The 25,796-nt window shown below is 49.7% G+C and overlaps 1 protein-coding gene across 1 annotated transcript; it reads left to right on the forward strand.

Annotated features, from left to right (window-relative positions):
* Nucleotides 1-1,620: 1,620 nt before the first annotated feature.
* On the forward strand, nt 1,621-24,690 carry LOC127055885 (heme-binding protein 2-like). The gene is made up of 5 exons (XM_050963425.1): nt 1,621-3,437; nt 20,208-20,292; nt 20,819-20,954; nt 21,599-21,764; nt 22,464-24,690. The coding sequence occupies exons 2-5, from the start codon at nt 20,218-20,220 to the stop codon at nt 22,636-22,638; spliced, it is 552 nt and encodes a 183-aa protein (XP_050819382.1). The 5' UTR covers nt 1,621-3,437; nt 20,208-20,217; the 3' UTR covers nt 22,639-24,690.
* Nucleotides 24,691-25,796: the final 1,106 nt, after the last annotated feature.

Genomic DNA, 25,796 nt, shown 5'->3' on the forward strand with positions numbered 1-25,796 from the left:
TACTACAGTGATGAAGTGACATAAGAACCTCTGTAGAATAGAACAGTAGCCAATCTAGTGGAATAGCACTGGTGTAAGTACTGTGGGCATGTATTAGCCATGCTGGTTTGGGTGAAGGTCACTTGTGCTTTGCCCCACATCCACACTAGCATTGTATCATCATCGCAGGTGCACTGCCCTCTGGATAACTGTCCTACAGTTCTTAGCACAGCTCCCCGAAGCAGTGGCTTGTGCAGGAATTCAGACTGGCCTTCAGGGAATTGTGGGAGAGGGGTGAAGTGACCAGATGTCCTGTTCTTTTTGCAGGGTAATCTTGTTTTTCAGCTGTCTGTCTTGCAAATTTGGAGCCTTAAAACTGCCCCCTATTGTATACTGGGCGGCTCCTTCTCCCTAGAAGGAGCGCCCTGGGAAACCATTCTCCACAGTTCTGAGGGCAACAGCGCTTCCAGTGAGCGTGGGGCCCAGGAGTGAAATGAGGTGAATGCAGGGAACAGGTTTCCCATGGAGTAGGTGTGACATATGGGCTCGCCTTCCCCCCCCAAACTTTGATAATCTGGTTTCCTCAGAGCAGACTTTTTGGCCCTCAGGCCACACTGGGGTTCTGAAATTGTATGGAGGGCCTGTGTAATGTATTAAATTGCTCCCTGTAGGAATGTGCTGTTTACAGTGTACAGTAACTCCTCACTTAACGTTGTAGTTATGTTCCTGAAAAATGCGACCTTAGTTGAAATGATATTAAGCGAATCCAATTTCCCCATAAGAATTAATGTAAATAGGGGGGATTAGGTTCCAGGGGAAAAAATTTTGCCAGACAAAAGGCATTATATACATTTTAAACAAGTAATTTAATACAGGTACTGTACTATAGTTGGGAGGTGCCCCTGTATTACACTAATAAAATAATACCAACAGGATCTTATTAGAAGGACAAGGCAAAACACCAGGTTTATTGCAAATACAACAGACAGTTGTTACATTTATTCATTCACACAAACACTCACACAGGTTCTGCATTAATCAGTTATAGTTACCAGCCTGGAAGTTGCTCGTGACAGAATACTGTCCAGGTATCCTGTCCACAAGAGTGGAGCCGAGTCTGTGTCAGATGCGCACCTGATGCTCCTGGAGGGTGGCAGCAAGTTTTACATAGCAATAAAGTCTCTTTCTGAGAACAGATGCAATCAATGGCTTACAAGTTTTACACAGACAGTAGCTTGTAAATTAACAATAAATCCAAGAGATATTTTACTTGGTAATGCTATGAGATTTAAATTATGGGGGAGCAATTATGGGGAATCACTTTTATTTCTAATTTAAACGTTCTTTAATATCCCTACGCCTGCCTTACCATACACAGGCACAGCCCACTGGCACTGGAGATGAGGCAGGTAAGGAGGTTGAAGGTGCTGTAAGCTAGGAGAAGCACATTGTGCTGCAGCAGCTTCCTCTACTCTGCAAGCACCAGGGGCGGGGGGCTCAACCCTCAGCCCACCCACTCCCCCCTTTCCCCAAACTCCCATCCTTGACCTGCCTCTTCTCCCCTCCTCGCCCTTTACTTCCCACATTCCTCCCCTCTCTTCTAAACACTGCAAGCCAACCGATTGCCCAGGCAGGAGGCAGGGGGAAGGCACGTCGTCTTGGCTCCTCCCCCACTCCGTCCTGCCCAGGGCAATCAGCTGGCTTGTGGCATTCAGGAGACCGGGGAGGGAGAGGGAGCCTGCGCACTGAGTACTCGCTTCTCTCCCCTCCCTCCTGCCCCCAAAATGCCACACGACAGATGATTCTTGTGGGCAGGAGGTGGGGGAGGAAGGGGAAGGTGCTGATCCATGGGGTCTGCCGCTGGGCAGGAGGGGCACAGGGAGGCTGTTAGCTATGGAGAAAGCAGGCAGCCAAACAACGTAAGAGCGGAGCATTGTACAACTTTAAATGAGCATGTTCCCTAATTGATCAGCAACAGAACAACGTTAACCGGGACCACTTAAAGTGAGGAGTTACTGTACTGCTTACGGCTGCCAGTCCTGGTGCTCTGAGCGGCATGGTAAGGAGGCAGGGTGCGGGGCGGTTGGATAAGGGGCAGGGAGTCCAGGGGGTCAGTCAGGGCACAGGGAGAAGGGGCAGTTGGAAGGGGTGGAGGTTCTGGGGTGTGTGTCCGGGGATGAGAAACGGGGGGTTTCACAGTAGAATTCTCAGGAGCAACAGACACTTTTACCAGAGCTTCCAAAGGTGGCTGGAAAACAGTAGAAATAGGCCCAAGCTGCAAAAATCAGATCCAGGTTTGGATTTCAACGCCACAAAACTCAGGCATGTTCAGCTTTAGGGGTTTTGTTTAGACCACTACAAAGATAGGAGTTATTTGCAAAATTCAGATCAAAGCTGGGATATGAATCATCCCTGGAGTATTTGGCTCTGGGTGTGTCTTGAAACAGATTTTGTTATATAAGGCTCTGGTTTAGATGTATGTGTAGAACAGCTTCAGTGGGATCCCATAACAGCTTTATGGTAACCCCTTACACAAGCCAGTTGAGGGCTAAGAGAGTCGATTAGTTTAAAAGTCTAGTTTAAAAATATACATCATGGGGGGGGGAATTACTTTCAAATTTCAACTGCAATTCATAACTCTGCTAGATACTGAAAATCATAGACTGAAACTTTGGAATTATGGTTTATTACAATGATCTATAACCCTCTTAAACTGTTCCTCCTCACCCCCAATTTCCCCCCTGATTATGGAGATTTATTAATAAGCCACTTCACCTTGAATGGTCCCTTGAAATATGTTTTAACTACTTTTGCTAAATAATTCTTCCACCTCCTCTTTAGCTGTGACATTACATTTCCCAGACCTGAAGAAGAACTCTGTGTAAGCTCAGAAGCACATCTCTGTCACCAACAGAAGTTGATCCAATAAAAGATCTTACTTCTCCCACTTTGTGTCTCTAAATTCAGCTGACACATCCATGAAAGATGGACAAGAACTGTTTGAAAATGCACTGCGGTATACACAGGAGTCTCTCTTACTATCGTGCTTTAGTCAAATCCTTTACAGAGAGAAGTTATTTGTGTCTTTGTCTTTGTCAGAGAGAACATAGAGCCAAATTCACATAAGTGGGCACAGCCAAGTCAGTGGAAGTTACACAAGGGCTGGATTTGACCTATGGCCTTGAAACTAATGAGCCAGGTCCCATACCAGGCATGCTGCAGATTATTTGGAGTGGGTGTTGGAGACAACCAATGAGAGCAATTGGGGAGAGCATGACTAGAATGTTATGTTTTTCATAATAGCTGTTCCCACCAGTAGGATTGGGGTGGAGTTTGCCAATAAAGCACAGAAATAAATGCTGAAACACAGCATTGGGAGAGTGCACACAGCTTGGAGAAAGGAACGGGAACATAACAGCTAGAGGGGGAGAAGGACAATAGGGCATAGACTTCAAAATGTAAGTGTCTTGTCCAATTTTTCATCCGCTTTCTAACAGCAGGTGCCTGTTGAATGGCATGGCCAGGCTGCTCTCCCTCCCCACTGTTGCTGTAAGAAACCCTCTGGGACAGTCCCCAGTGTTTTTCTTCTCTCCCTGACCCCACAGTGAGTGCTGTGAGAGAACAGACAGCCCGTGTGAGATAGCACCAGCGGGAAGGAGTATGTAAATGGGGCAGACTTGCCTTAAAGCTGGAGAAGAAGTGGAATCCTCAAGAGAAGAAAATAGTTTCTAATCTCCGGTCTAATGGGCAAAGCGAAAGAGATATAAATCAGTAACAGAGGGAAACCTCGATAAAGTTTACTGTAGATCTAATTGTAAAGTTGCAACTAACCATAAATGCTGGTGCTATTGTTCCCGTTTGGAGAACTGTCTGTAAATGCCAGGGCTATTGTTGCATGTGGGAACATACACTGGGCTACAGGACAAAAGAATATCATTATGCTTAGTCATGCTCTGTTCTTTGCATTTCATAAGCAATGTTTACTGTAACTAGCACACAAAGGTTCCACTTATATTCCTGAATTAACAGCATTGGCCAGAATGTTAGACCATGTGATGAGTTTTGGGGGCGGGAGGGATGGTGAAGTCAGTGCTAGGGAGAGAGACACTTTCTACTCCAGTGTCCAAGAGAAGTGGCAGCATGCGAGATAATTTCCTTAAGTAATCAGAAATGACTATCTGCTTTTCATGCAAAGAGAAAAGCAGTGCTGAAACCTAGAGAAAGGGGAAAGATGGCAGAGATACAGCGTCACTGCCATCAAATCAGGAATAGACGAGGGTTAAACCCCCAAATACACTGTCAAGTCTGACCCTGAGCTGATAATATCTGCTTCTGACACATATCTTTGGAATCTGTCACTCTTTTCTTATGCCTTGGTAAACTTGTGTATCATTTATTGTGCCATAGAAGTGTGTGTGTGTATTACAGCTGGATCTTCTTGAATGGCCCCTTTGATAATGTGAAAGTAGAATGAATTATATTATAAAAAGAGAAAGGATTAAAGAAATGCTGTCTGTACCTGTAAGCAAAATTGCTGGAATGCTGCAATCCAGTTGCCAGGAATGCAGATATTAACATAGAACAATTGCTCCATTTAAGGGCAATTGGTGAACTATTAGCCTAAGGCCTGGTCTACCTAGGCGTTTAAACTGAATTTAGCAGCATTAAACCGATTTAACCCTGCACCCGTCCACACAACGAGGCCCTTTATATCGATATAAAGGGCTCTTTAAACTGGTTTCTGTACTCCTCCCCGACGAGAGGAGTAGTGCTGAAATTGGTATTGCTATGTCGGTTTAGGGTTAGCATGGCTGCAAATCGACGGTATTGGCCTGTGGGCAGCATCCCACAGTGCACCATTGTGACCGCTCTGGAAAGCAATCTGAACTCGGATGCACTGACCAGGTAGACAGGAAAAGCCCCACGAACTTTTGAATTGCATTTCCTGTTTGCCCAGCGTGGAGCTCTGATCAGCACGGGTGGCAATGCAGTCCCAAATCCAAAAAGAACTCCAGCATGGACCGTACGGGAGATACTAATCTGATCGCTGTATGGGGAAACAAATCTGTTCTATCTGAGCTCCGTTACAGAAGACAAAATGCCAAAGCATTTGAAAAAAATCTACAGGCTATGATACAGAGTCCACAGCACATTGCTGTGTGACAAGCATAACGGAAAGCCAAAGAATCAAATGGACGCTCATGGAGGGAGGGAGGGGGGGACTGAGGACTCCAGCTATCCCACAGTTCCCATAGTCTCCAAAAAGTATTTGCATTCTTGGCTGAGCTCCCAATGCCTGCGGGGTCAAACACATTGTCCAGATGGTTCAGGATATATCTCGTCAATTTATGCCTTTCCCCTCCCCTGTGAAAGAAAAGGGGAAAAAATCATTTCTTGACTTTTTTCAGTGTCACCTTATGTCTACTGCATGCTGCTGGTAGACGCGGTGCTGCGGCACTGAACAGCAGCATCCTCTCCCCTCCCATCCCCGGTGGCAGACGGTACAGTACAAAAGGACTGATCACCGTCCTCGTCATCCCGTGAGTGCTCCTGGCTGGCCTCAGGTGAGGTCGGCCGGGGGCGCCTGGGTAAAAATAGGAATGACTCCCGGTCATTCCCGGCAGATGATACAGAATGGCTGGTAACCGTCCTCATCATAGCAAGGGGGGGCTGAGCCCCATCAGCCCCCCTCTTTCCTGTCTAAAGAAAAGATTCTGGACTACCATAGCAGTGGGATGCTGGGCTCCTCTCCCCCTCACCATTTAATGTCCTGCCTGGACTATCATAGCAGCTGGAGGCTGGCTCCCCCTCATTTTATCTCACTAAAAAGTCAGTTTTTCTTATTCCTGCATTCTTTATTACTTCATCACACAAATGGGGGGACGCTGCCACGGTAGCCCAGGAGGGTTGAGGGAGAAGGGAAGCAAAGGGTGGGGTGGTTGCAGGGGCACCCCCTAGAATGCCATGCAGCTCATCATTTCTGCGGGATCTGACATGGAGCAGCTGTGCTCTCTGGTGCTCTGATACACTGGCTCTCTAGTACACTTACCTCATGTTCTAGGCAGGACTGACTCTATTTTTAGATAAAACATAAAGGAGGGAATGACCCAGGGAGTCACTCCCATTTTTGTCTTTGCACCCCCGGCTGACCTCAGGGAAGGCCAGCCAGGAGCACCCATGACAGCAGCAGACAGTACAGAATGACTGATAACCGTCATCACCAATTTACAGTGGCACAGCAGACGGTACAAAACAACTGGTAACCATCTCTACTACCTTGCAAAGGCAAATGAATGCTGCTGTGTAGCACTGCAGTACCGCCTCTGTCAGCGGCATCCAGTACACATATGGTGACAGTGACAAAAGGCAAAACGGGCTCCATGGTTGCCATGCTATTGCGTCTGCCAGGGCAATCCAGGGAAAAAGAGTGCGAAATGATTGTCTGCCGTTGCTTTCTCGGAGGAAGGAATGAGTGATGACATTTACCCAGAATCACCCACGACACTGTTTTTGCACCATCATGCATTGGGATCTCAACCCAGAATTCCAAGGGGCGGGGGAGACTGCAGGAACTATGGGATAGCTACCGGATAGCTACCCACAATGCAATGCTCCAGAAATCGATGCTAGCCTCGGTACATGGACGCATATCGCCGAATTATTGTGCTTTGTGTGGCCACGTGCATTCGACTTTATACAATCTGTTTTACAAAACCGGTTTATGTAAAATCGGAATAATCCTGTAGTGTAGACGTACCCTTAGATCGATAAGAGTTAGTAAGGAAGTAGGATATGCATGCTGTGCCCCAGGTGAATTTTACTATTTTGTTTTCTTTGTCCCTTTGTTTAATTCCCACTCTTTTATCTGTATAAATAAGACTGTTTGGGTCTTGCATGGCTGCTCACAGTATCTGGGTGTTATTAGCAGAGTGCTGTGCTAATAAAACAGAATGGTCTGACAAATTGTGAGTCCTGATTCTAACTTTGATGATAAGCAGCCTGCCTGCAGAACTGAGATGATCCCACTGCATCTGTTTGCTGCCAGGGCATAGATGTCGTGCCTGGCATTCACTGCAGCTAAGTCACAGGAGTTTACAGATGCATCTTGAGGTTTACTGGCATCAGTGTCCTGCGGTGTGGCTCTCTGATGACTGCTTAAAGCAGCTGTTCTTAATTTAGTAGAAGCTTTTAAATGTTTGAGTGCTCTGTACACTGCTTATTTGAAGGGTAATATGTGAAATCAATATGAATAATTTACTTTTCTACAGCATCTTTCACCCTGAAGGATCCCAGCGGGCTTTACAAACTAATATACAAATTATGTGGGCTCAGCCACCTCTGAGGTGGGACACAGCAGCTGATTATCAGCACACAGCAATACTACAGAACAGTTTAGGACAGGAAGTATAAATAAATGCCATCTCTGTTTAAAGCTAGAGGGGAAATTTAGGGATGGAAAATTAATCAAGAGAGCAGGTCTTCAGTACTTTGTCTCAGCTGAAATACACGACCATCAGTCAGCAGCACAATGTACAGTAGAACCTCAGAGTTATGAACACCTTGGGAATGGAGGTTTTTTGTAACCCTGAACAAAGCTTTAACCATCTTAATTTAAATGAAACAAGCACAGAAAGTTTCATTACCTTGTAAAATCTTTTTTTTTTAATTTTCCCTTTAGTTTGTTTAGTAGCTTACGTTTAACACAGTAATGTACCATAGTTTGCCTTTTTTTTTTTGTTTTTTTTTTTTTGGTCTGTGCTGCTGCCTGATTGAATATACTTCTGGTTCCAAATGAGTTGTGTGGTTGACCAATCGGTTCGTAACTCTGGTGTTCGTGACTCTGAGGTTCTACTGTATTGGTTTGAGCCTCTGAGAATCAAGCTGATTGCCTAATTGGCACATTATTTGTCTTAGTCTCCACCAATGTTTTCCTTTTTGGGGGAATTTACTCTATCAGAGGGCAGAGCTCTGTAGAAGATGGTGTAGTGTGGTATTGCCAGTGCAAAGTATTCAAATTATGAGCAAGCCCCTTAAAGATCATGAGATCTTTTTTTAAAAACAGTTGTTTTGCTTTGTTCCCAAAAGCTCATGTTTCAGGGCTTCAGATGGTCACCAGCAGGAGTCAGGATGGGGTTCCACTACCTCCACCCCAAAGTATTCTGAGTTTTTGTTCTGGTCTTCTTCCTCTGAAGCATCAGAGATTGCCCTGCCTGGAGGTGGGACACTGGATGGGGAAGCCAGGGCTCTGAGATAGCACTGAGCATTCTTTCTCCAGTGCTTGGCTGTCTAGTTCTTGCTCACATGCTCAGGGTCTAGGCATATGTGGGGTGGGAAAGAAATTTTCCATCGGGTCAGATTGGCAGTGATCCAGGCAGGGTGGAGAGTTTTTTCTTACACTGCAATGTGTGGGTGTGGGTCACTTGGCAGGATTATCTGGGTGTAGCTCACATAATCATTTCTCTGCCATTGCCAGGGCCTTGGACACTGGTGCATCTGGGTTCCTCCTGTTCTCTGTCTGTGGTACAACATTCTAGTCTCTTGTAGGCTGTAATACTTTGGTCTCATTTCAGTTGTTGGGTTTGGTGTGCGGGTGCTGAGTGGTGGTGGTGGCCTGTGATGTACAGGAGGTCAGACTACATGATCTGATGGTCCCTTCTGGCCCTCAACTCTGACTTTTTCTGTTTTTTGAGACTGAGTTCGTGTTTTCAAGCTTTTCTCTGCCTCCATGAGGGCTAGAAACTCCCTTTAAAATATTGTTGAGATTCTCACATGACTCCAGGAGCCAGAGCTTTAAGAAAAACACAAGAGTTTGCAACACTATTGTGTGGACTTAACACCTCTTGATTTTCTGTGATCTAGAACATAAACCTCACTCCCAGGAGGAGGTGGTCTAATGTTTTGTCTCCAGACCTTGCCTGCAATGAGAGGTTGAAAAGGCAGAGGTTTCCTCTTGACAGGCATCATCTTTTTAATATTATAAATCAGGTGGGAGGAAAATACCTTACTTTTGATGATGGAATGTGGGAGCTCTCCCCTTTGGGCTTTCAAAGTGAATGGACTTCTGGAACACTTGCCCAAAGAAGGGCTGGTTTGGGAGGGGCGAATAGGAAAAGAGAATTTTAATGAGTGTGGCTCACAAATGGACAGGTTTTGATAGCTGGCAGGAATGTGGAGAGAGGTCTAGAAGGCTGCATGTTCCTTCCTTACCTTTCCCAAGCCGAGTTAGCATTTGCCAGCAAGCAGTAGCTGAACTGATATGGTACACTGATGGCCTTGTCTTGCAGGCTGAGTTTGGTGATCCGCAGCAGCTGATGGCCGATCTGGTTAGGCCAGAGGCAGTGTGCATTGGTGTGGTTATTAATCCAGATAAAACTAAATCCCTGGCCATTACCGTCGAGCAGCCTCCAGCTCCAGAGTACAATCTTTAACCTATCCAGACCAGACATCAAGCAGGTGGTGACTGTCAAATATTTGGGTAACATTATCAACAGTGTTGGGAATGCTTGAAAGATGTGGCAGCTGCTGCCATGTTTCATGCTCTTCAGCAGCCTCCCTGGGAATGTCTTGACATCACGCTTGCTATGAAGGTGCCATTCTTTAGAACCACACTTACACCAACTCTACCATACAGAAGTGAAATATGGACACTGAGGAAGGCTGAAGAACTCCAGAATGACGGTTTTGATTTTTGATGGTTCCTTCAACTGCTTCATATCAAGTGGCAGGACAAGATCAGAAATGAGGATATTCTAAGCTGAATGCAGCAACTGCCTCCACCACCATGGATTTGGTTTTGGGTCTTTTTTGGTACAGAGGTATTATTAGAATGGTAGACTAATTCATTCCAAAGCATGTTTACTGAGGAATGATGCGACACAGCAGGTGATCACATGGGTGCCCAAAACTTTGTTGGCACAATAAGATTGCCAGTGATGCACATACACTAACTATACAGCTAGACCGTCTTAAGCGCCTTGCCAGAGATCAATCTGGGTGGTGCTCAATTTGCAAGGAGGCCATATCCCCTGGGGATTTGCCATGATGATAATGAGTAACTGAGTTGCTTGGAGATTTGCCACTTGCCAGACTTTCTGGCTCCATGTGGATCTCATTCAATATGTGGCTTTTCCAAGGGCAACCACCTTAGTTTCACTGAAGAGGAAAGCAATGTGCATGGGATAGTCCCTATGGCACCAATGCAGCTACCCAGCCTGATGTCAGTGTCGCAGGTTCAGCTGCCCAGTAACTCCTTCTGGGCTGAAAGGATTTCAAAAACACGGACAAAACACAGTGGGGTAACCCAACAGGCTAGCTGTAAAAACCTGGGACATTCCCGGGTTTCAGGGAAAGGCATCCTTTTTGTGGCCTAAATGGACAGCACACATCAGGCGAGGGAGAAAAGTTGGAGGAGTTGCACTGTACAGTAACTCTTCATTTACTATCCTCCTGCTTAACGTTGTTTCGAAGTTATGTTGCTGCTCCATTAGGGGACATACTCATTTAAAGTTGTGGAATGCTCTCTTATAACGTTTTTTGGCTGACTTTACAGCTGTTTGGTGGTGCTTAGGACTGTCTAGGAGGGAGAGAGTAAGCGAGTGGGAAAGCTGCCCCACCCCCCGGCAGGCAGGGCCACCCGGAACGCAAGGGCTTTAGGGGCTTCAGGGAGAAAAGGGGAAGGGGAAAGTGCCGCTTCTCTCCGGCTGCTGCCTGCTCCTGAGTCCTCTGGACCATGCTTGCAGGGCTGCATTCCGAAAGGGGCTTTAGGGCTGCAGGCCGGGGCCCTAGGGCCCCTTTAGCCCAGGGCCCTGTAGCCCCTAAAGCACCTGTGTTCCAAGTGGCCCTGCCTGTGGGGGAGGGGGGGCGAGCAGCTCCCAGAATCGTGGCCATGGGGGTGGTGCTGCCCTGCACAGAGCCACCTGCACACCCCCTGCACCAAACAGGAGCAGCCCCTGGTAAGTGCCCTGCACTTCCTGCCTGTCCCAGCCCTGAGCCTCCTCCCGCACCCCCATCCTGAGCACCCTCCCGCACCTTAACTCCCAGATCCCGCACCCCCAGCCCTGAGCCCCAGGGGTAAGCCAGGGGCACCTCCCCACCACAGTACACTACAGTATATAACACCTTTTGTCTGCCCCCAAAAAATTTCCTTGGAACCTAACCCCCCGCATTTACATTAAATCTTGTGGGAAAATTGGATTAGTTTAACATCATTTCACTTAAAGTTGCATTTTTCAGGAACATAACTACAACGTTAAGTGAGGAGTTACTGTGTGTAAGAGAACAGTATGATTGCTCAGAACTCCGGCATGAAACTGGAGAAAAGCCTGTTTGAGAGTCTTTGGGTTAAGTTTAGAGGCGAGAGCAACAAAGGTGATGTCATGGTACATGTCTGCTATAGACCACCAGACCAGGAGGATGAGGTAGATGAGGCTTTCTTCGGACAACTAACAGAAGTTTCCAGATCACAGGCCCTGGTTTTCATGGGGGACTTCAATCACCCTGATGTCATCTGGGAGAGCAAGACAGCAGTGCACAGACAATCCAGGAAGTTTTTGGAGAGTGTTGGGGACAACTTCCTGGTGCAAGTGCTGGATGAACCAACTAGGGGCTGTGCTCCTCTTGACCTGCTGCTCACAAACAGGGAAGAATTGGTAGGGGAAGTAGAAGTGGGTAGCAACCTGAGCAGGAGTGATCATGAGCTGGTCAAGTTCAGGATCCTGACAAAAGGAAGAAAGGAGAGCAGCAGAATACGGACTCTGGACTTCAGAAAAGCAGACTTTGACTCCCTCAGGGAACTGGGAGGCTAATATGAGGGGGAAAGGAGTCCAGGAGAGCTGGTTGTGTTTTAAAGAAGCCATATGGAGGACACAGGAACAAACCATCCTGATGTGCAGAAAAAGACGGTTACTCACCTTTGTAACTGTTGTTCTTCGAGATGTGTTGCTCACATCCATTCCAGTTAGGTGTGCGCGCCGTGCGTGCACGTCTGCCGGAAACTTTTTACCCTAGCAACTCCAGTGGGCCGGCAGGTCGCCCCCTAGAGTGGCGCCACTATGGCACTAGATATATACCCCTGCCGGCCCGCCCGCTCCTCAGTTCCTTCTTGCCGGCTACTCCGACAGTGGGGAAGGAGGGCGGGTGTGGAATGGATATGAGCGACACATCTCGAAGAACAACAGTTACAAAGGTGAGTAACCGTCTTTTCTTCTTCGAGTGCTTGCTCATATCCATTCCAGTTAGGTGATTCCCAAGCCTTACCTAGGCGGTGGGGTCGGAGTGAGAGGTCGCGGCCTGGAGCACTGCAGATCCAAAAACAGCATCATCTCTGGACTGCTGGACCAGGGCATAATGCGAAGCAAACGTATGAACAGATGACCAGGTCGCTGCCCTACAGATTTCTTGAATGGGCACTCGGGCGAGGAAGGCCAGCGAGGATGCCTGTGCTCTGGTAGAGTGAGCAGTCACACGGCCCGACGGAAGGTGGGCCAAGTCGTAGCAGGTCCTGATGCAGGACGTAACCCATGACGATAACCTCTGAGAGGAGATCGGCAGCCCCTTGACCCTGTCCGCTACTGCCACGAATAACTGAGGGGACCTGTGGAAGGGTTTTGTCCTGTCCATGTAAAAGGCTAGCGCCCGTCGGACATCTAGCGAGTGGAGCTGCTGCTCCCTGTGGGACGAATGGGGCTTAGGGAAGAAAACTGGGAGGAAAATCTCTTGGTTGACATGGAAAGCTGAGACCACCTTAGGAAGGAAAGCAGGGTGCGGCCTCAGCTGTACCTTATCCTTGTGGAAGACCGTATACGGTGGGTCCACCGTGAGGGCCCTCAGCTCTGACACCCTTCTAGCTGAGGTAATGGCCACAAGGAAGGCGGTTTTCCATGAGAGGTAAAGCAGGGAGCAGGTAGCTAATGGCTCGAAAGGAGGGGCCATGAGCCGGGACAGGACCAGGTTGAGGTCCCATGAGGGGGCCGGAGGGCGAATTTGGGGATAGAGCCTCTCCAGCCCCTTCAGGAATCTCGCCACCATGGAGTGAGAGAAAACAGACCAGCCGTCCACGCCAGGATGAAAAGCGGAGATGGCAGCGAGGTGAACTCGTAGGGACGACAATGACAGCCCCTGGGTCTTAAGGGACCAGACGTAGTCCAGAAGAGTGGTGACGGGAACCTCCATAGGACGAAGAGCTTTCTCTGCACACCAGCAGGAGAAGCGCTTCCACTTGGCTGTATAAGTCGCTCTGGTGGAAGGCTTTCTGCTGCCCAAGAGAACCTCGCGGACCGGGGTGGAGCACTGCAACTCAGAGTCAGTCAACCATGGAGGAGCCACGCCGTGAGGTGGAGTGACGGAAGGTCCGGGTGACGGAGCCTGCCGTGGTCCTGTGTGATGAGATCCCGATGAAGAGGTAGGGTAACTGGGTTGGTCACTAAGAGGTCCAACAACACGGGGTACCAGTGCTGTCTGGCCCATGCCGGAGCTATTAGAATCAATTGGGCTTTGTCCCTGCGCACCTTGATTAGAACTCTGTGAATCAGGGGAATGGGCGGGAAAGCATAATGGAGGTGTGTTGTCCAAGGGATCAGGATTGCATCCGCGAGAGACCCGGGCTCCCGACCCTGGAAGGAGCAGAATGTTCGACACTTCCTGTTCACCCGGGATGCGAAGAGGTCTATCCGGGGACGACCCCACCTCTGGAAGAGTGAGAGGGCGACGTCCGGACGGAGGGACCACTCGTGTGAGAGGAAGGATCTGCTCAGCCGATCCGCGAGGGTATTCCGCACTCCGGGAAGGTAGGAGGCGGACAGGTGAATAGAATGGGCTATGCAGAACTCCCAGAGACGTATCGCCTCCAGACAGAGGGGAGAGGACCTGGTGCCGCCCTGCTTGTTGATGTAGAACATGGTCGTCGTGTTGTCGGTGAATACCGCAACACAACGACCGTGGAGGAGATGGACAAATGCTTGACAAGCAAGGTGGACCGCTCTCAACTCCCGTACGTTGATGTGGAGGTTGATCTCTTGCGGGGTCCACAAGCCCTGAGTTCTCTGAGTGCCGCAGTGAGCTCCCCAGCCCAGGTCGGAAGCGTCCGTGGTTAGGGATGCGGAAGGCTGGGGCGGATGGAATGGGAGCCCCGCACATACTACGGATCGGTCCAGCTACCAGTGTAGAGAGTCCAGCACTGCCTGAGGGACGGTGACGACTGTATCTAATGACCGTCTGGTCGGTCGATATTGAGTAATCAGCCATGTTTGAAGAGGTCTCATGCGGAGACGGGCGTGCGCTGTTACAAACGTGCAGGCCGCCATGTGGCCTAATAGGGCCAGACACGTTCGGATTGAGGTCAGCGGGGCCGCTCGCAACTGGAGAATAATGTCTGACAATGACCGGAACCTGGGCAGGGGTAACAAGGCCCTGGCGAGGGTAGAGTCTAGAACAGCTCCGATAAACTCTATCTGCTGCGTGGGGAGTAGAGTGGACTTGTCGGCATTGATTATGAGGCCCAAAGCAGCAAAGAGGGTGCTGATCCTGGTGACATGACCTCTGACCTGTTGCTCCGACGTACCCCGGATCAGCCAGTCGTCCAGGTAGGGGAAGACGTGGATATGGCATCGTCTGAGGTAAGCGACGACTTCTGCCATACATTTTGTAAATACTCGTGGGGCTGTAGAGAGGCCAAATGGGAGGACTGCAAATTGATAGTGCTGGCGGTCGGCCACAAAGCGGAGGAAACGCCTGTGATGGGGGGTGATAGCAATGTGAAAATAGGCGTCCTGCATATCGAGGGCGGCGTACCAATCTCCGGGATCCAGGGACGGGATGATAGTTCCAAGGGACACCATGCGGAACTTCAACTTCACGATGTACTTGTTGAGTTCCCGCAGGTCGAGGATGGGCCTGAGACCGCCCTTGGATTTGGGGATCAGGAAATAGCGGGAGTAAAACCCCTTGCCCTTCTCGTTCTCTGGAACCACCTCTATGGCTCCTTTGGCCAGGAGTGTGTGCACTTCCTGACGGAGGAATTGCTCGTGAGAGGGGTCCCTGAAGAGGGATGGGGAAGGAGGGTGGGAGGGTGAGGGTGAGGAAAACTGCAGGCGATAACCGTCCTGTATCGTGCGTAGGACCCAGCGGTCCTATGTTATTTGGGACCACGCCGGGAGGAAAGAGGAAAGGCGGTTGGAAAACTGCGGGAAAGGATCCGTACGGGAAACTGGTACTGCGCCCTCGGGCGCACCTTCAAAATGAGGGCTTAGGTCCTGGGAGGGCCTTAGCGGAGCCCTGGCTCTGTCCCGCCTGACCTCCCGACTGCCTGCGGCGGTTGTTCCTGCCCCGGCATCGCGAGGGGTCCTGTCTCGGGCGGAACGGGGAGTATGGACGCCGCTGCTGCTGCTGGTTTTGTTGTCTGAAGGACCTGCGTTGGGTCGCCGGAGTATGCATTCCGAGCGACTTTATGATGACCCTATTATCTTTTAGGTCCTTCAGCCTAGGGTCAGTCTTGTCCGAGAACAGACCCTGGCCTTCGAAGGGGAGGTCCTGGATCGTGTGCTGGAGCTCCGGCGGAAGGCCGGAGACCTGCAGCCAAGAGAGGCGCCGCATGGTGAGCCCGGAAGCCAGGGTTCGCGCGGCCGAGTCAGCGGCATCAAGGGAGGCCTGGAGTGATGTTCTTGCCACCTTCTTGCCCTCATCCAGGATGGTGGAAAACTCCTGGCGTGCGTCCTGTGGCAAGAGTTCCGCAAACTTCTCCGTCGCTACCCAGGTGTTAAAGGAGTAGCGGCTGAGGAGGGCCTGCTGGTTGGATACGCGGAGCTGTAGAGCCCCTGCCGAATAGACCTTGCGGCCCAAAAGGTCCATGCGCCTGGCCTCCTTTGACTTAGGCGCCGGGGCCCCCTGTCCGTGGCGCTCCCTGTCGTTCACCGACTGGACCACCAATGAGCAGGGAGTCGGGTGAACGTACAAATATTCATACCCTTTAGATGGGGCCATGTATTTCCGCTCCACCCCCCGAGCGGTCGGGGGAATGGAGGCCGGTGACTGCCAGATGGTATTGGCATTATTTTGTATAGTCTTTATGAAAGGCAAGGCAACCCTGGTTGGCGCATCGGCTGCCAGGATGCTCACCACTGGGTCCTCCACTTCCTCTACCTCCTCCGCCTGTAGGTTTAGATTTTGAGCCACTCGGCGGAGGAGATCCTGATGTGCCCTTAAATCCAATGGTGGGGGGCTGGAGGAAGAGGTGCCGGCCACCGCCTCATCCGGGGATGAAGATGAGGAGATTCCGGGCAACAGAGTATCCATGGGGGGTTGTGAAAGGGGCTGCACCTCGGTATCCTGAGGGAGCTCCGGGTCCCGGGAAGTGTCCTCCATTTGCGGAGAGAGGGGTGGCCTGGACACCGTAGCCTCCGGTGGTCTACACTCCGCCAATGGACGGGGGGTGATATGATGAGGACCTTGTGCCTGGGCGTATGCCCACGGGGTCCAGAATCCCCACTGTGGATGTCCTCGATCTTGCTCCGGGAAGCGGTTTTCGTGCCTGTCGAGGGTCTTGTCATAGGCACTATCATCGAGGGAGGAGACGGAGGGCTCCGTAGCAGGCCAGGGAGGCGCTGAGTTGGAATGGTACAGCGCCGCCGGTGCCGCGACTGATGTTCCCCTCGGTGCCGAGGGTCGGTGCCGTGACTCATACCGGGACTGGGACCGAGAGCGGTGTGATGACCTGCGCCGAGATCTCGACCTAGAGCGGGAGCGATGCCGATGTCTAGAGCGGGATCGCGACCTTCTGGAGGCCCGGTGCCGAGACGGCAATGGAGACCGGGACCTACTACCAGCGCGGTGCCGGGAGGTCGACCGGGTGCGGGACCTGCCACCGGTTCGGTGCCGGGAGGTCGACCGCGGTGCCGAACGCCGAGGCGAACAACTCCTGGAGGCTCGGTGCTGATGGTGTGATGAAGCCGATCGGGACCAGCCAGATGGTGATCGGTGCTGCGAGTACAACCGGCACCGTCTGGGCGATCGGTGCCGGGACTCCGAGCGGTGCCCCGAGCGTGAGCGGTCGCGCCTTCGGGGTGATCGGCGCCGGGACGCGGGAGAGGACGGACGAAGCATCGGCTTGCCCTTGGATACGATGCATCCCGTGGGTGGCAGCTGTGGTTGAGTTGGCTCCGTGAGAGCAATCAAGTCCCGAGCCGAGGCGAAAATCTCCGGCGTTGACGGGACCCTTAGCTCGACCCCTGATCGTATTGGGGAGCTAGGAGGAGCTGGACTCGACGGACGCTCCGGGCCCGGAGTCGACAGTCCTGCAGGCGGTGCCACGGCTAAGGTAGGAGCCGGGCGGTCCACTCGGGTCTGCCTGGGTGTGGAGACAGACGTTGAGGGACGTAGGTCTGTCCCCGGTGCCGGAGATGGTCGGTGCCGGGGAGTCTTGCCGGTGCCGGCACGGTCCGGTGCCGGAGCCGAAGCAGTGGACTGCGCTGCTGGTGCCGGAGAGAGAACCGCTTCCATGAGGAAGGCGCGGAGACGTTGGTCTCTCTCCTTTTTAGTGCGCGGCTTAAAGGCCTTACAAATGCGGCACTTGTCACTAATGTGCGATTCCGCCAGGCACTTCAGGCACGCGTCGTGGGGGTCGCTTGTAGGAATCGGCTTCTTGCAAGTCGAGCACTGTTTAAACCCTGGCGAGCCAGGCATGAGCCCGGTGCCGGGTGCCGGGGAGGGCAACAGCCCACCCACAGGCAACGTTCAATAACTATTTACAAAAACTTAACTAACTACAACTATACTGAAAAGGTAACTATAACTAACTGAGAAAAAAGGTTTTAGAAGCTAAACGACGAGGAGAGCTAGGGACGTGGAGGTCAGCGAACCGCACTCCACAGTTCCAGCAACCGACACGGCGGTAAGAAGGAACTGAGGAGCGGGCGGGCCGGCAGGGGTATATATCTAGTGCCATAGTGGCGCCACTCTAGGGGGCGACCTGCCGGCCCACTGGAGTTGCTAGGGTAAAAAGTTTCCGGCAGACGTGCACGCGCGGCGCGCACACCTAACTGGAATGGATATGAGCAAGCACTCGAAGAAGAAGAATAGCAAATATGGCAGGCAACCAGCTTGGCTTAACAGAAATGTTTCGTGAGCTTAAATGCAAGAAGCTTACGAGAAGTGGAAACTTGGACAGATGACTAGGGAGCAGTATAAAAATACTGCTTGAGCATGCAGGGGTGAAATCAGGAAAACCAAAGCACAATTGGAGTTGCAGCTAGCAAGGGATGTGAAGGGTAACAAGAAGGGTTTCTACTGGTATATTAGCAGCAAGAAGGTGGTCAGAGAAAGTGTAGGACCCTTACTGAATGGGGGAGGCAACCTAGTGACAGATGATGTGGAAAAAGCTGAAGTATTCAATGTTTTTTTTGCCTCGGTCTTCACAGACGAGGTCAGCTCCCAGACTGCTGCACTAGGCAGCACAGGATGGGGAGGAGATGAGCAGCCCTCCGTGCTGAAAGAACAGGTTAAGGACTATTTAGAAAACCTGGACATGCACAAGTCCATGGGGCCAGATCTAATGCATCTGAGGGTGCTGAGGAAGTTGGCTGATGTGATTGTAGAGCCATTGGCCACTATCTTTGAAAACTCATGGCAACTGGGGGAGGTCCCGGACGATTGGAAAAAGGCAAATATAGTGCCCATCTTTAAAAAAAGGAAATAGGAGAATCCAGGGAACTACAGACCGGTCAACCTCACCTCAGTCCCTGGAAAAATCATGGAGCAGGTCCTCAAGGAATCCATTTTGAAGCACCTGGAGAAGAGGAAGGTGATCAGGAACTGTCAACATGGATTCAACAAGGGCAAGTCTTGCCTGACTAACCTGATTGCCTTCTATGATGAGATAACTGGCTCTGTGGATATGGGGAAAGCAGTGGACATGATGTACCTTGACTTTAGCAAAGCTTTTGATATGGTCTTCCACAGTATTCTTCCCAGCAAGTTAAAGGAATATGGATTGGATGAATGTACTATAAGATCGATAGAAAACTGGCTAGATCATCAGGCTCAACAGGTAGTGATCAACTGCTCAATGTCTAGTTGGCAGCCGGTATCAAGCGGAGTGCCCCAGGGGTTGGTCCTGTGGCTGGTTTTGTTCAACATCGTCATTAATGATCTGGATGATGGGATGGATTGCACCCTCAGCAAATTCACAGATGACACTAAGCTGTGGGGAAAGGTAGATACACTGGAGGGTAGGGATAGGGTCCAGAGTGACCTAGACAAAATGGGGGATTGGGCCAAAAGAAATCTGATGAGGTTCAACAAGGACAAGTGCAGAGTCCTGCACTTAGGATGGAAGAATCCCATGCACTGCTACAGGTTGGGGGCTGACTGGCTAAGCAGCAGTTCTGCAGAAAAGGACCTAAGGGTTACAGTGGAGGAGAAGCTGGATATGAGTCCACAGTGTGCCCTTGTTGCCAAGAAGGCTAACGGCATATTGGGCTGCATTAGCAGGAACATTGCCAGCAGATTGAAGGGAGTGATTATTCATCTCTATTCGGCACTGGTGAGGCCACATCTGGAGTATTGTGTCCAGTTTTTCCCCTCCCCCCGCCACTACAGGAAGGATGTGGACAAATCAGAGAGAGTCCAGCGGAGGGCAACAAAAATGATTAGGGGGCTGTGGCACATGACTAATGAGGAGAGGCTGAGGGAACTGGGCTTATTTAGTCTGCAGAAAAGAAGAGTGAGGGGGGATTTGATAGAAGCCTTCGACTACCTAAAGAGGGGTTCCAAAGAGGATGGAGCAAGGCTGTTCTCAGTGATGGCAGATGACAGAACAAGGTCTCAAGTTGCAGTGGGGGAGGTCTAGATTGGATATTAGGAAAAACTACTTCAGTAGGAGAGTGGTGAAGCACTGCAATGGGTTACCGAAGTAGGTGCTGGAATCTCCATCCTTAAAGGTTTTTAAGGCTCGGCTTGACAAAGCCCTGGTGGGATGATTTAGTTGGGGTTGGTCCTGCTTTGAGCAGGGAATTGGACTAGATGACCTCCTGAGGTCTCTTCCAACTCTAATATTCTATGATCTGTCTGTTCCTCCTCCACTCTTGTTGGAAGTGCTCATTCTAGTGACATTACTAAAAGGCTAGAGATTTTGTGCAGGCCTCAGAAAACCAACTCTAGAAGCCTGAGTTTAGGCAAGAAATCTTGATCCCTTGCACTGTGGGATACTCAGTGCCAATGAACTGTTTTCTGCCTTTCAGCTCAAGAGAGATGATCAAGTCCTTCAAACAGACATTTTTGTCACTGGAGCTGCAGTCACCCAGGTGGAACTCAGCAGAGATCGCGGTAAATGCTAGTTGCTGTGGAGATCTCTATATCAGAAGCTGAGGGGTATTGTTCATGATGAGTAGATCCTTGCAGAAATGAACTAATTAGTGCTGTCACCAAAGAAGCCGTGGAATAAGGAAGCTGCCCTGAACATCTGGAGATATAGGACAGTGGCCAAATGTCTTTGGCCTTGCCTATACTAGAAAGGGTTCATGGGTGCAGCTGTCATGGCAAATCCTCCAGTGTAAATGCAGCTCACATAGGCAAGAGAGTGCTTGAGTGGGTAGGGGGAATTGGGCTGGAGCAAATGCCATTGGGGGTGGGAAGGCTGTAATGGTTTGGCAACTGGGGGGTGCCTTGTTAGGGGCATGTGACTTGTTGGGGAAAAGGGTGTGGGAGTGTGTGGCTGCTGAGATGGGCCTGTGAGGGGCACACTCCCAGGGAGGTGATTTGGCAGGAAGGTGGGAGCTGATAGGGACATTTCACTGACCTGGAAATAAAAGCTACACATTCACTAAGCCTTGTAACCTTATATCTGTTTCAGGTGCAAGATTATGAACTGCGTCACTATGAGATGGCCAAATGGGCTAGCACAGTAATTAAAGGAGAGACACAAAAGGAGGCACTGCGCCAGGGCTTCTGGAAACTCTTCTACTACATTCAGGGGAAGAATGAGAAAGGTATGAAGTCACCCAGATTTGGAACAGTCATTGGGAAACCCCTGGATCCAGCCCTCTAATTGTGGGCAGGGCACAAAGGAGACTGAGCTGGGAACAGCAAAGGTTTGGGCAGCTCTAGGGGATGGGAAGTACACTAGAAATGTCAGAGATGCTTTCCTGGTCTGGGTGAGTTAATGCATCAGTATTTTTCTTGTCATCCAGGGTGAGCTGCCCTACAGCTGGTGGGGGAGGAATGGGAACTTCAGAATGAGGGAGAAGAGAAGGAAGAGACAAGGAGTCTCTATCCCTCCAGGAGTGTGTGGGATGAGAGGTGGGGAGGATCAGCGGCTGCATGGAGGAAATGGAGATGCTTACCAGGGAAGCATTCACAGGCAGTAAGGAGAAGCACTGATGGGTGAGAGCATCATGATGGGTACTCACATACCATGGGGATGGGCTGCAGTATGAATCCCTGAGTCAAACCTGGTGAAAGGGCTTGTGGCAGGAGTAGGTGGTGCTGCAGGAACACTGCTGCCTCTGCCCCAAGTATTGAAGCCCCTCTTCGACATTGCCCCCGGTGGCTGCAGGTCCCACCATAGCATTCACTCTCCACCTCTGCTTGTGGCTGGCTTGAGACAGAACCTTTCTTATTTTCATTCTTCCAGAGGTGAAGATTGAGATGACTGTGCCAGTGACGTGCCTGGTGAAATCAGGTTGCCCAGACTTCAAGGTCTCATTCTTTGTGCCATTCAAGCATCAAGACTCCCCGCCACAGCCCACAGATCCAGATGTCTTCATCGAGGAGCGGAAGGGAGAGGCCATCTTTGTCAGGTAGCACCCTCCTGTCTCTTCTTTGGGAGAGGAGATGGATTAAAGCATGCAGAGGGGGGAGCTGCCTGAAGTTTCACCTTTTGCTGTTCAATACCATGTCTGGGAAAGAGATACCCACCAGAGAGCACCACATTCCTAACTCCCTTCAAGCACCGCATTCCTAACTCCCTTCATTTGTGAAGCTCAAAAGCTTGTCTTTCACCAACAGAAGTTGGTCCAATAAACAGCTAGCATTGTGTGTCCAGGCAACAATCTGCAAAGCGCCAGCTGGGGCCATTATATATACACACAGATGTTCCTGGTCACACCATCACATGTTGAATGAATCCCTGATAGTAGTTACACATGGGCCTTAGCTACAGGACATGAAGCCAGATCTCAGACACCTCATAGTTTGAGAGTGTCTGGACCCAGGCTGCTTGTTGAGCCTATTTTAAAGATGAAGCCCCTCCATGAAATTCAGCTCCAGGTCTGGTTTCAGATTTGCCCTCGGTGTGGCTCTGGAGTTCTGGTTTGGGCTACCAGGAGCCAGCTGAACATTTCAGAATTCGGATCCTCCCCCTCTAAAACTTGGGATATTTGGATTGCAGGGGAAGGGGTTGGTTTGGGCTCATCTCTAACTGCAAGGTTTGTGGTGTTAAAATTCCAACAAAGCCAGTGTTACAAACCAGAGCCCTGGTCTCCATTGTCCTCCCCCAGGTCCTTTGGTGGGTTTGCCTCTCCAGAGAAGTATGCTGAGGAAGCCCAGGCACTGGCCAGAATCCTAAAGAATGTGGGTCAGTCATTCCATGAAGACTTCTATTATACTGCTGGCTATGACAGTCCCTTCAAGCTCTTCAATAGGCACAATGAAGTGTGGTATTTCAAGAAGTAATACGGGAGCATTGGATAAAGACAGACCTTGCTTGTGCCTTTGGCTTCCATGACTTTGGACGTACTGAAGAGAAACTTTACTCATATAGACTTTTGTGTATGTGCTAGCCAGTGTGCAGAGGCCTCCCCGTTCCATTTTACCTAGAACTATAGATCAGATACTGGCTTCAAAAACCCGTGTCCCAAATTTCTGTGCTCCTTAACATATCTTCAAGTACAAAATGCAGAAGGCTGCCTCTGTTTTGATCAATTTTAGAGTCTGTTCAGACCTGCTGCTCTCTCAGGAGTAGCAAGTGTGACTCCAAATCCATTGAACATAGAGAACAGTAGTGATGTGAAAGTGTACAAAGTGATTTAGGAGCTTCTGAAAAAGGTAGAAAAAGTCCTCTAAAAGCTGCTGCTCCAACTGCTGTAATGTGGGAAGGCAAGGCTATGGTGGTGGAAAAAGGCTAGTGCCTTGTCAATAAGGTGTGATGCCACTTTCATCCAAGTGTAGTCACTGTTATGGATGCCTGTTTCTACCAACCAAGGCTTGTTTTATCCTGTCCTCAGCAGTGGGACATCTATTTTTGGAGCTGTCCAACAGCAGTTGTTAAACCCTGTTATTTTCAGAGCAGTGACCCAGGCAGGTGGATGCACATTGGAGGAAGTGACTGGTGGTTGGAAGCTACTGGTGCTAGCATTAAATGTACCAGCTTGTACCACTTGTTACGTTTCAGCCTGAAGATGATTAACCATATCTGCACTTATTATAAAACAGGTGTTTAATACCATACTTTCAGTATAAATGAATCACTCTAGATGAGGAACTACTGAGATTTTACAGGTGCCAAATCTTTCATTTACACACTAGCCTCTTAATGACTTTTTCTCTTTATAAAATAGTATGGTGTGGACCTTTTGAATGTTATCAACTGCTGTACTTTAATAGTAAGGATGGCTTTTGGAGAGCGACTTAACCTGTGCAATTATATTTAGAAGCAAAAAATAATTAAATGCCTTTTGATCCTGGGCTGTTTTATATGTGAACAGGTACTGTCAGAAACCACCACAGGCCAGGGGTGCTGGAATAATTTTTATAGTGGGGGTGGTGAGAGACAGTGAACCAAACAGTAACCCCCCTATGGGATGGAAACCACTTCAAGTCAGGGGCTGTGAAAGCACCAATGCCTGGCAAAGATCTATTGAAGATATGCTGCATCTCTGCCAGGGCTTGTTGTAAAGCTTCACTCTTGAGGACTGTCAATTTGCAGCAGTCAGGGGGCCTTGGCTAGAGACTTGATCAATATTATAGTAGCAGCTGAGTCTGCAAATCAGGGCTCTATTGTGCTAGGTATTGTACAGAGGTCTATGCCAAGGAGTGCTTCAACCAAGTCAATTTGTCCACATTAAGGATAATCAGTTCAATTTTGCTTTAGGCCATAGACATTCTTAACTCAATTCAGATCCACTGCTTTTTCTCACTAAGGGTGGGATGTGAATAGTGGTACCAACTCCTCTGCTAATCACCTCAGGTTCACTGCTATGCCTCTCTATCCCTGTAATAGCAGTGCTAGTGAGGACACCAGCAGCATATACATTTACCAATTGCAGCACAGAGCTGGAAGCTTGATGTGGAATGTAACTTTTAAAAAGGTACCCAAATAGTACATATACTCAGGGGCGGCTCCAGGCACCAGCACGCCAAGCGCGTGCCTGGGGCGGCAAGCCACCGGGGGGCACTCTGCTGGTGGCTGGCATGCCAGCGGAGGGTCTGCTGGTCCTGTGGCTTCAGCGGACCTCCTGCCGAATCCAGGGGATGGGGACCTCCAGCAAGCCGCCAAAGGCAGCCTGCCGTGCTTGGGGTGGCAGAATACCTAGAGCCGTCCCTGCATATGCTGCTACTGAAGTGAGTCAAGCATATCTGTACTTAACCCCTGCACATCCACCAAAAGCATGCACCTGAAGTTCTTTAGCCACAGCTAGGCTACACTCAAATGAAACACCACAGGAGTTCAACACAAAGCCACCAGCCCCCTGCTTTGAGAGCATAAGAGCCTCTGTGGCAGAAAACTCATGTTCAGCTATTCAGAGTCCAGTTAGATGAGAAGGGTATTTCAGCTCAGTGGTTCTAGGACTATTCTTTGAGGCTTAGAAACTTTAGGGCAGGAGCTAAGTGTTTAAAGCTTAAGCCTATTTCCTTTTCAGTCTTTTTCTTTCTGTACTCCAAGTGCTGTACTAAATTGTATGGAAATGTAAATAACCCTCAGTTCCAGACTGACAGAGTCTACAGGGTTAGAACTAAAGAGTTTTAAGTTCAGGGTACATTCTACTTTAAGGAAAACCCACACTGAGACCTGTTCCACATTAGAGTGTCAAATTTAGCTGTGTTAGGGGGATTTAGAAATGAATGCATCCACATAGCAAACCCCCTTCTCTTCACCTAAAGGACTCTGAAAATTGACTTCTGTACTCCTCCCCAGCAAGGGGAGTATCGCTAAAATAACTTTACTGGGTTGAACGGTATTGACCTCCAGGAGCTATTCCATATTGTTCCTTCGTGACTACTCTAGAGAGCACTTTGAACTCCAATGCACTAGCCAAGTACCCAGGAAAAGCCCCAGGAACTTAATTTCATTTCCTGTTTTGTCACCATGGCAAACTCAGCAGCACAGGTGACCATGCAGTCCCCCCAGAATCAGAGTGTAGAATATTTCTACACTCCCATCATCTGTCCCTAATGTTATCAGATTAGAAGGCAAAGACACACACACCCCCACTCACTAGGACAGGGGTCAGCAACCTTTCAGAAATGCTGTGCCCCTTCTTCATTTATTAACTGATTTAATGTTGTGAGGGAACATAACCCCCCCCCCCATCTCATTGGATTGAGCTTTGCAACTGTTTATATGGGATCTTGTCTTGCCACCAAAGCCTTTTGGGAGGTTGCTGTCACTGGTCAGATGTATCAGGGCCCTGATTGAAAAAGTAATGTCAGTCCCTGCTGCAGAGCCCTGCCATTAATATAAGCATCTGTGATTTTAACATATAATATTGTAACAATTATATGCTTTTACCTTATTAGTTTACAGGCCCATGCAAGCTAAATAAATGCAAAATAAAAGCCATGGTTTTAGTTCTCAAAGAAAACTTGTTTATCTGCATACTGTGGCATTGGGT

The sequence above is a fragment of the Gopherus flavomarginatus genome, chromosome 7, assembly GCF_025201925.1.
Source record: "Gopherus flavomarginatus isolate rGopFla2 chromosome 7, rGopFla2.mat.asm, whole genome shotgun sequence".
NCBI classification, from domain to species: Eukaryota; Metazoa; Chordata; order Testudines; family Testudinidae; genus Gopherus; species Gopherus flavomarginatus.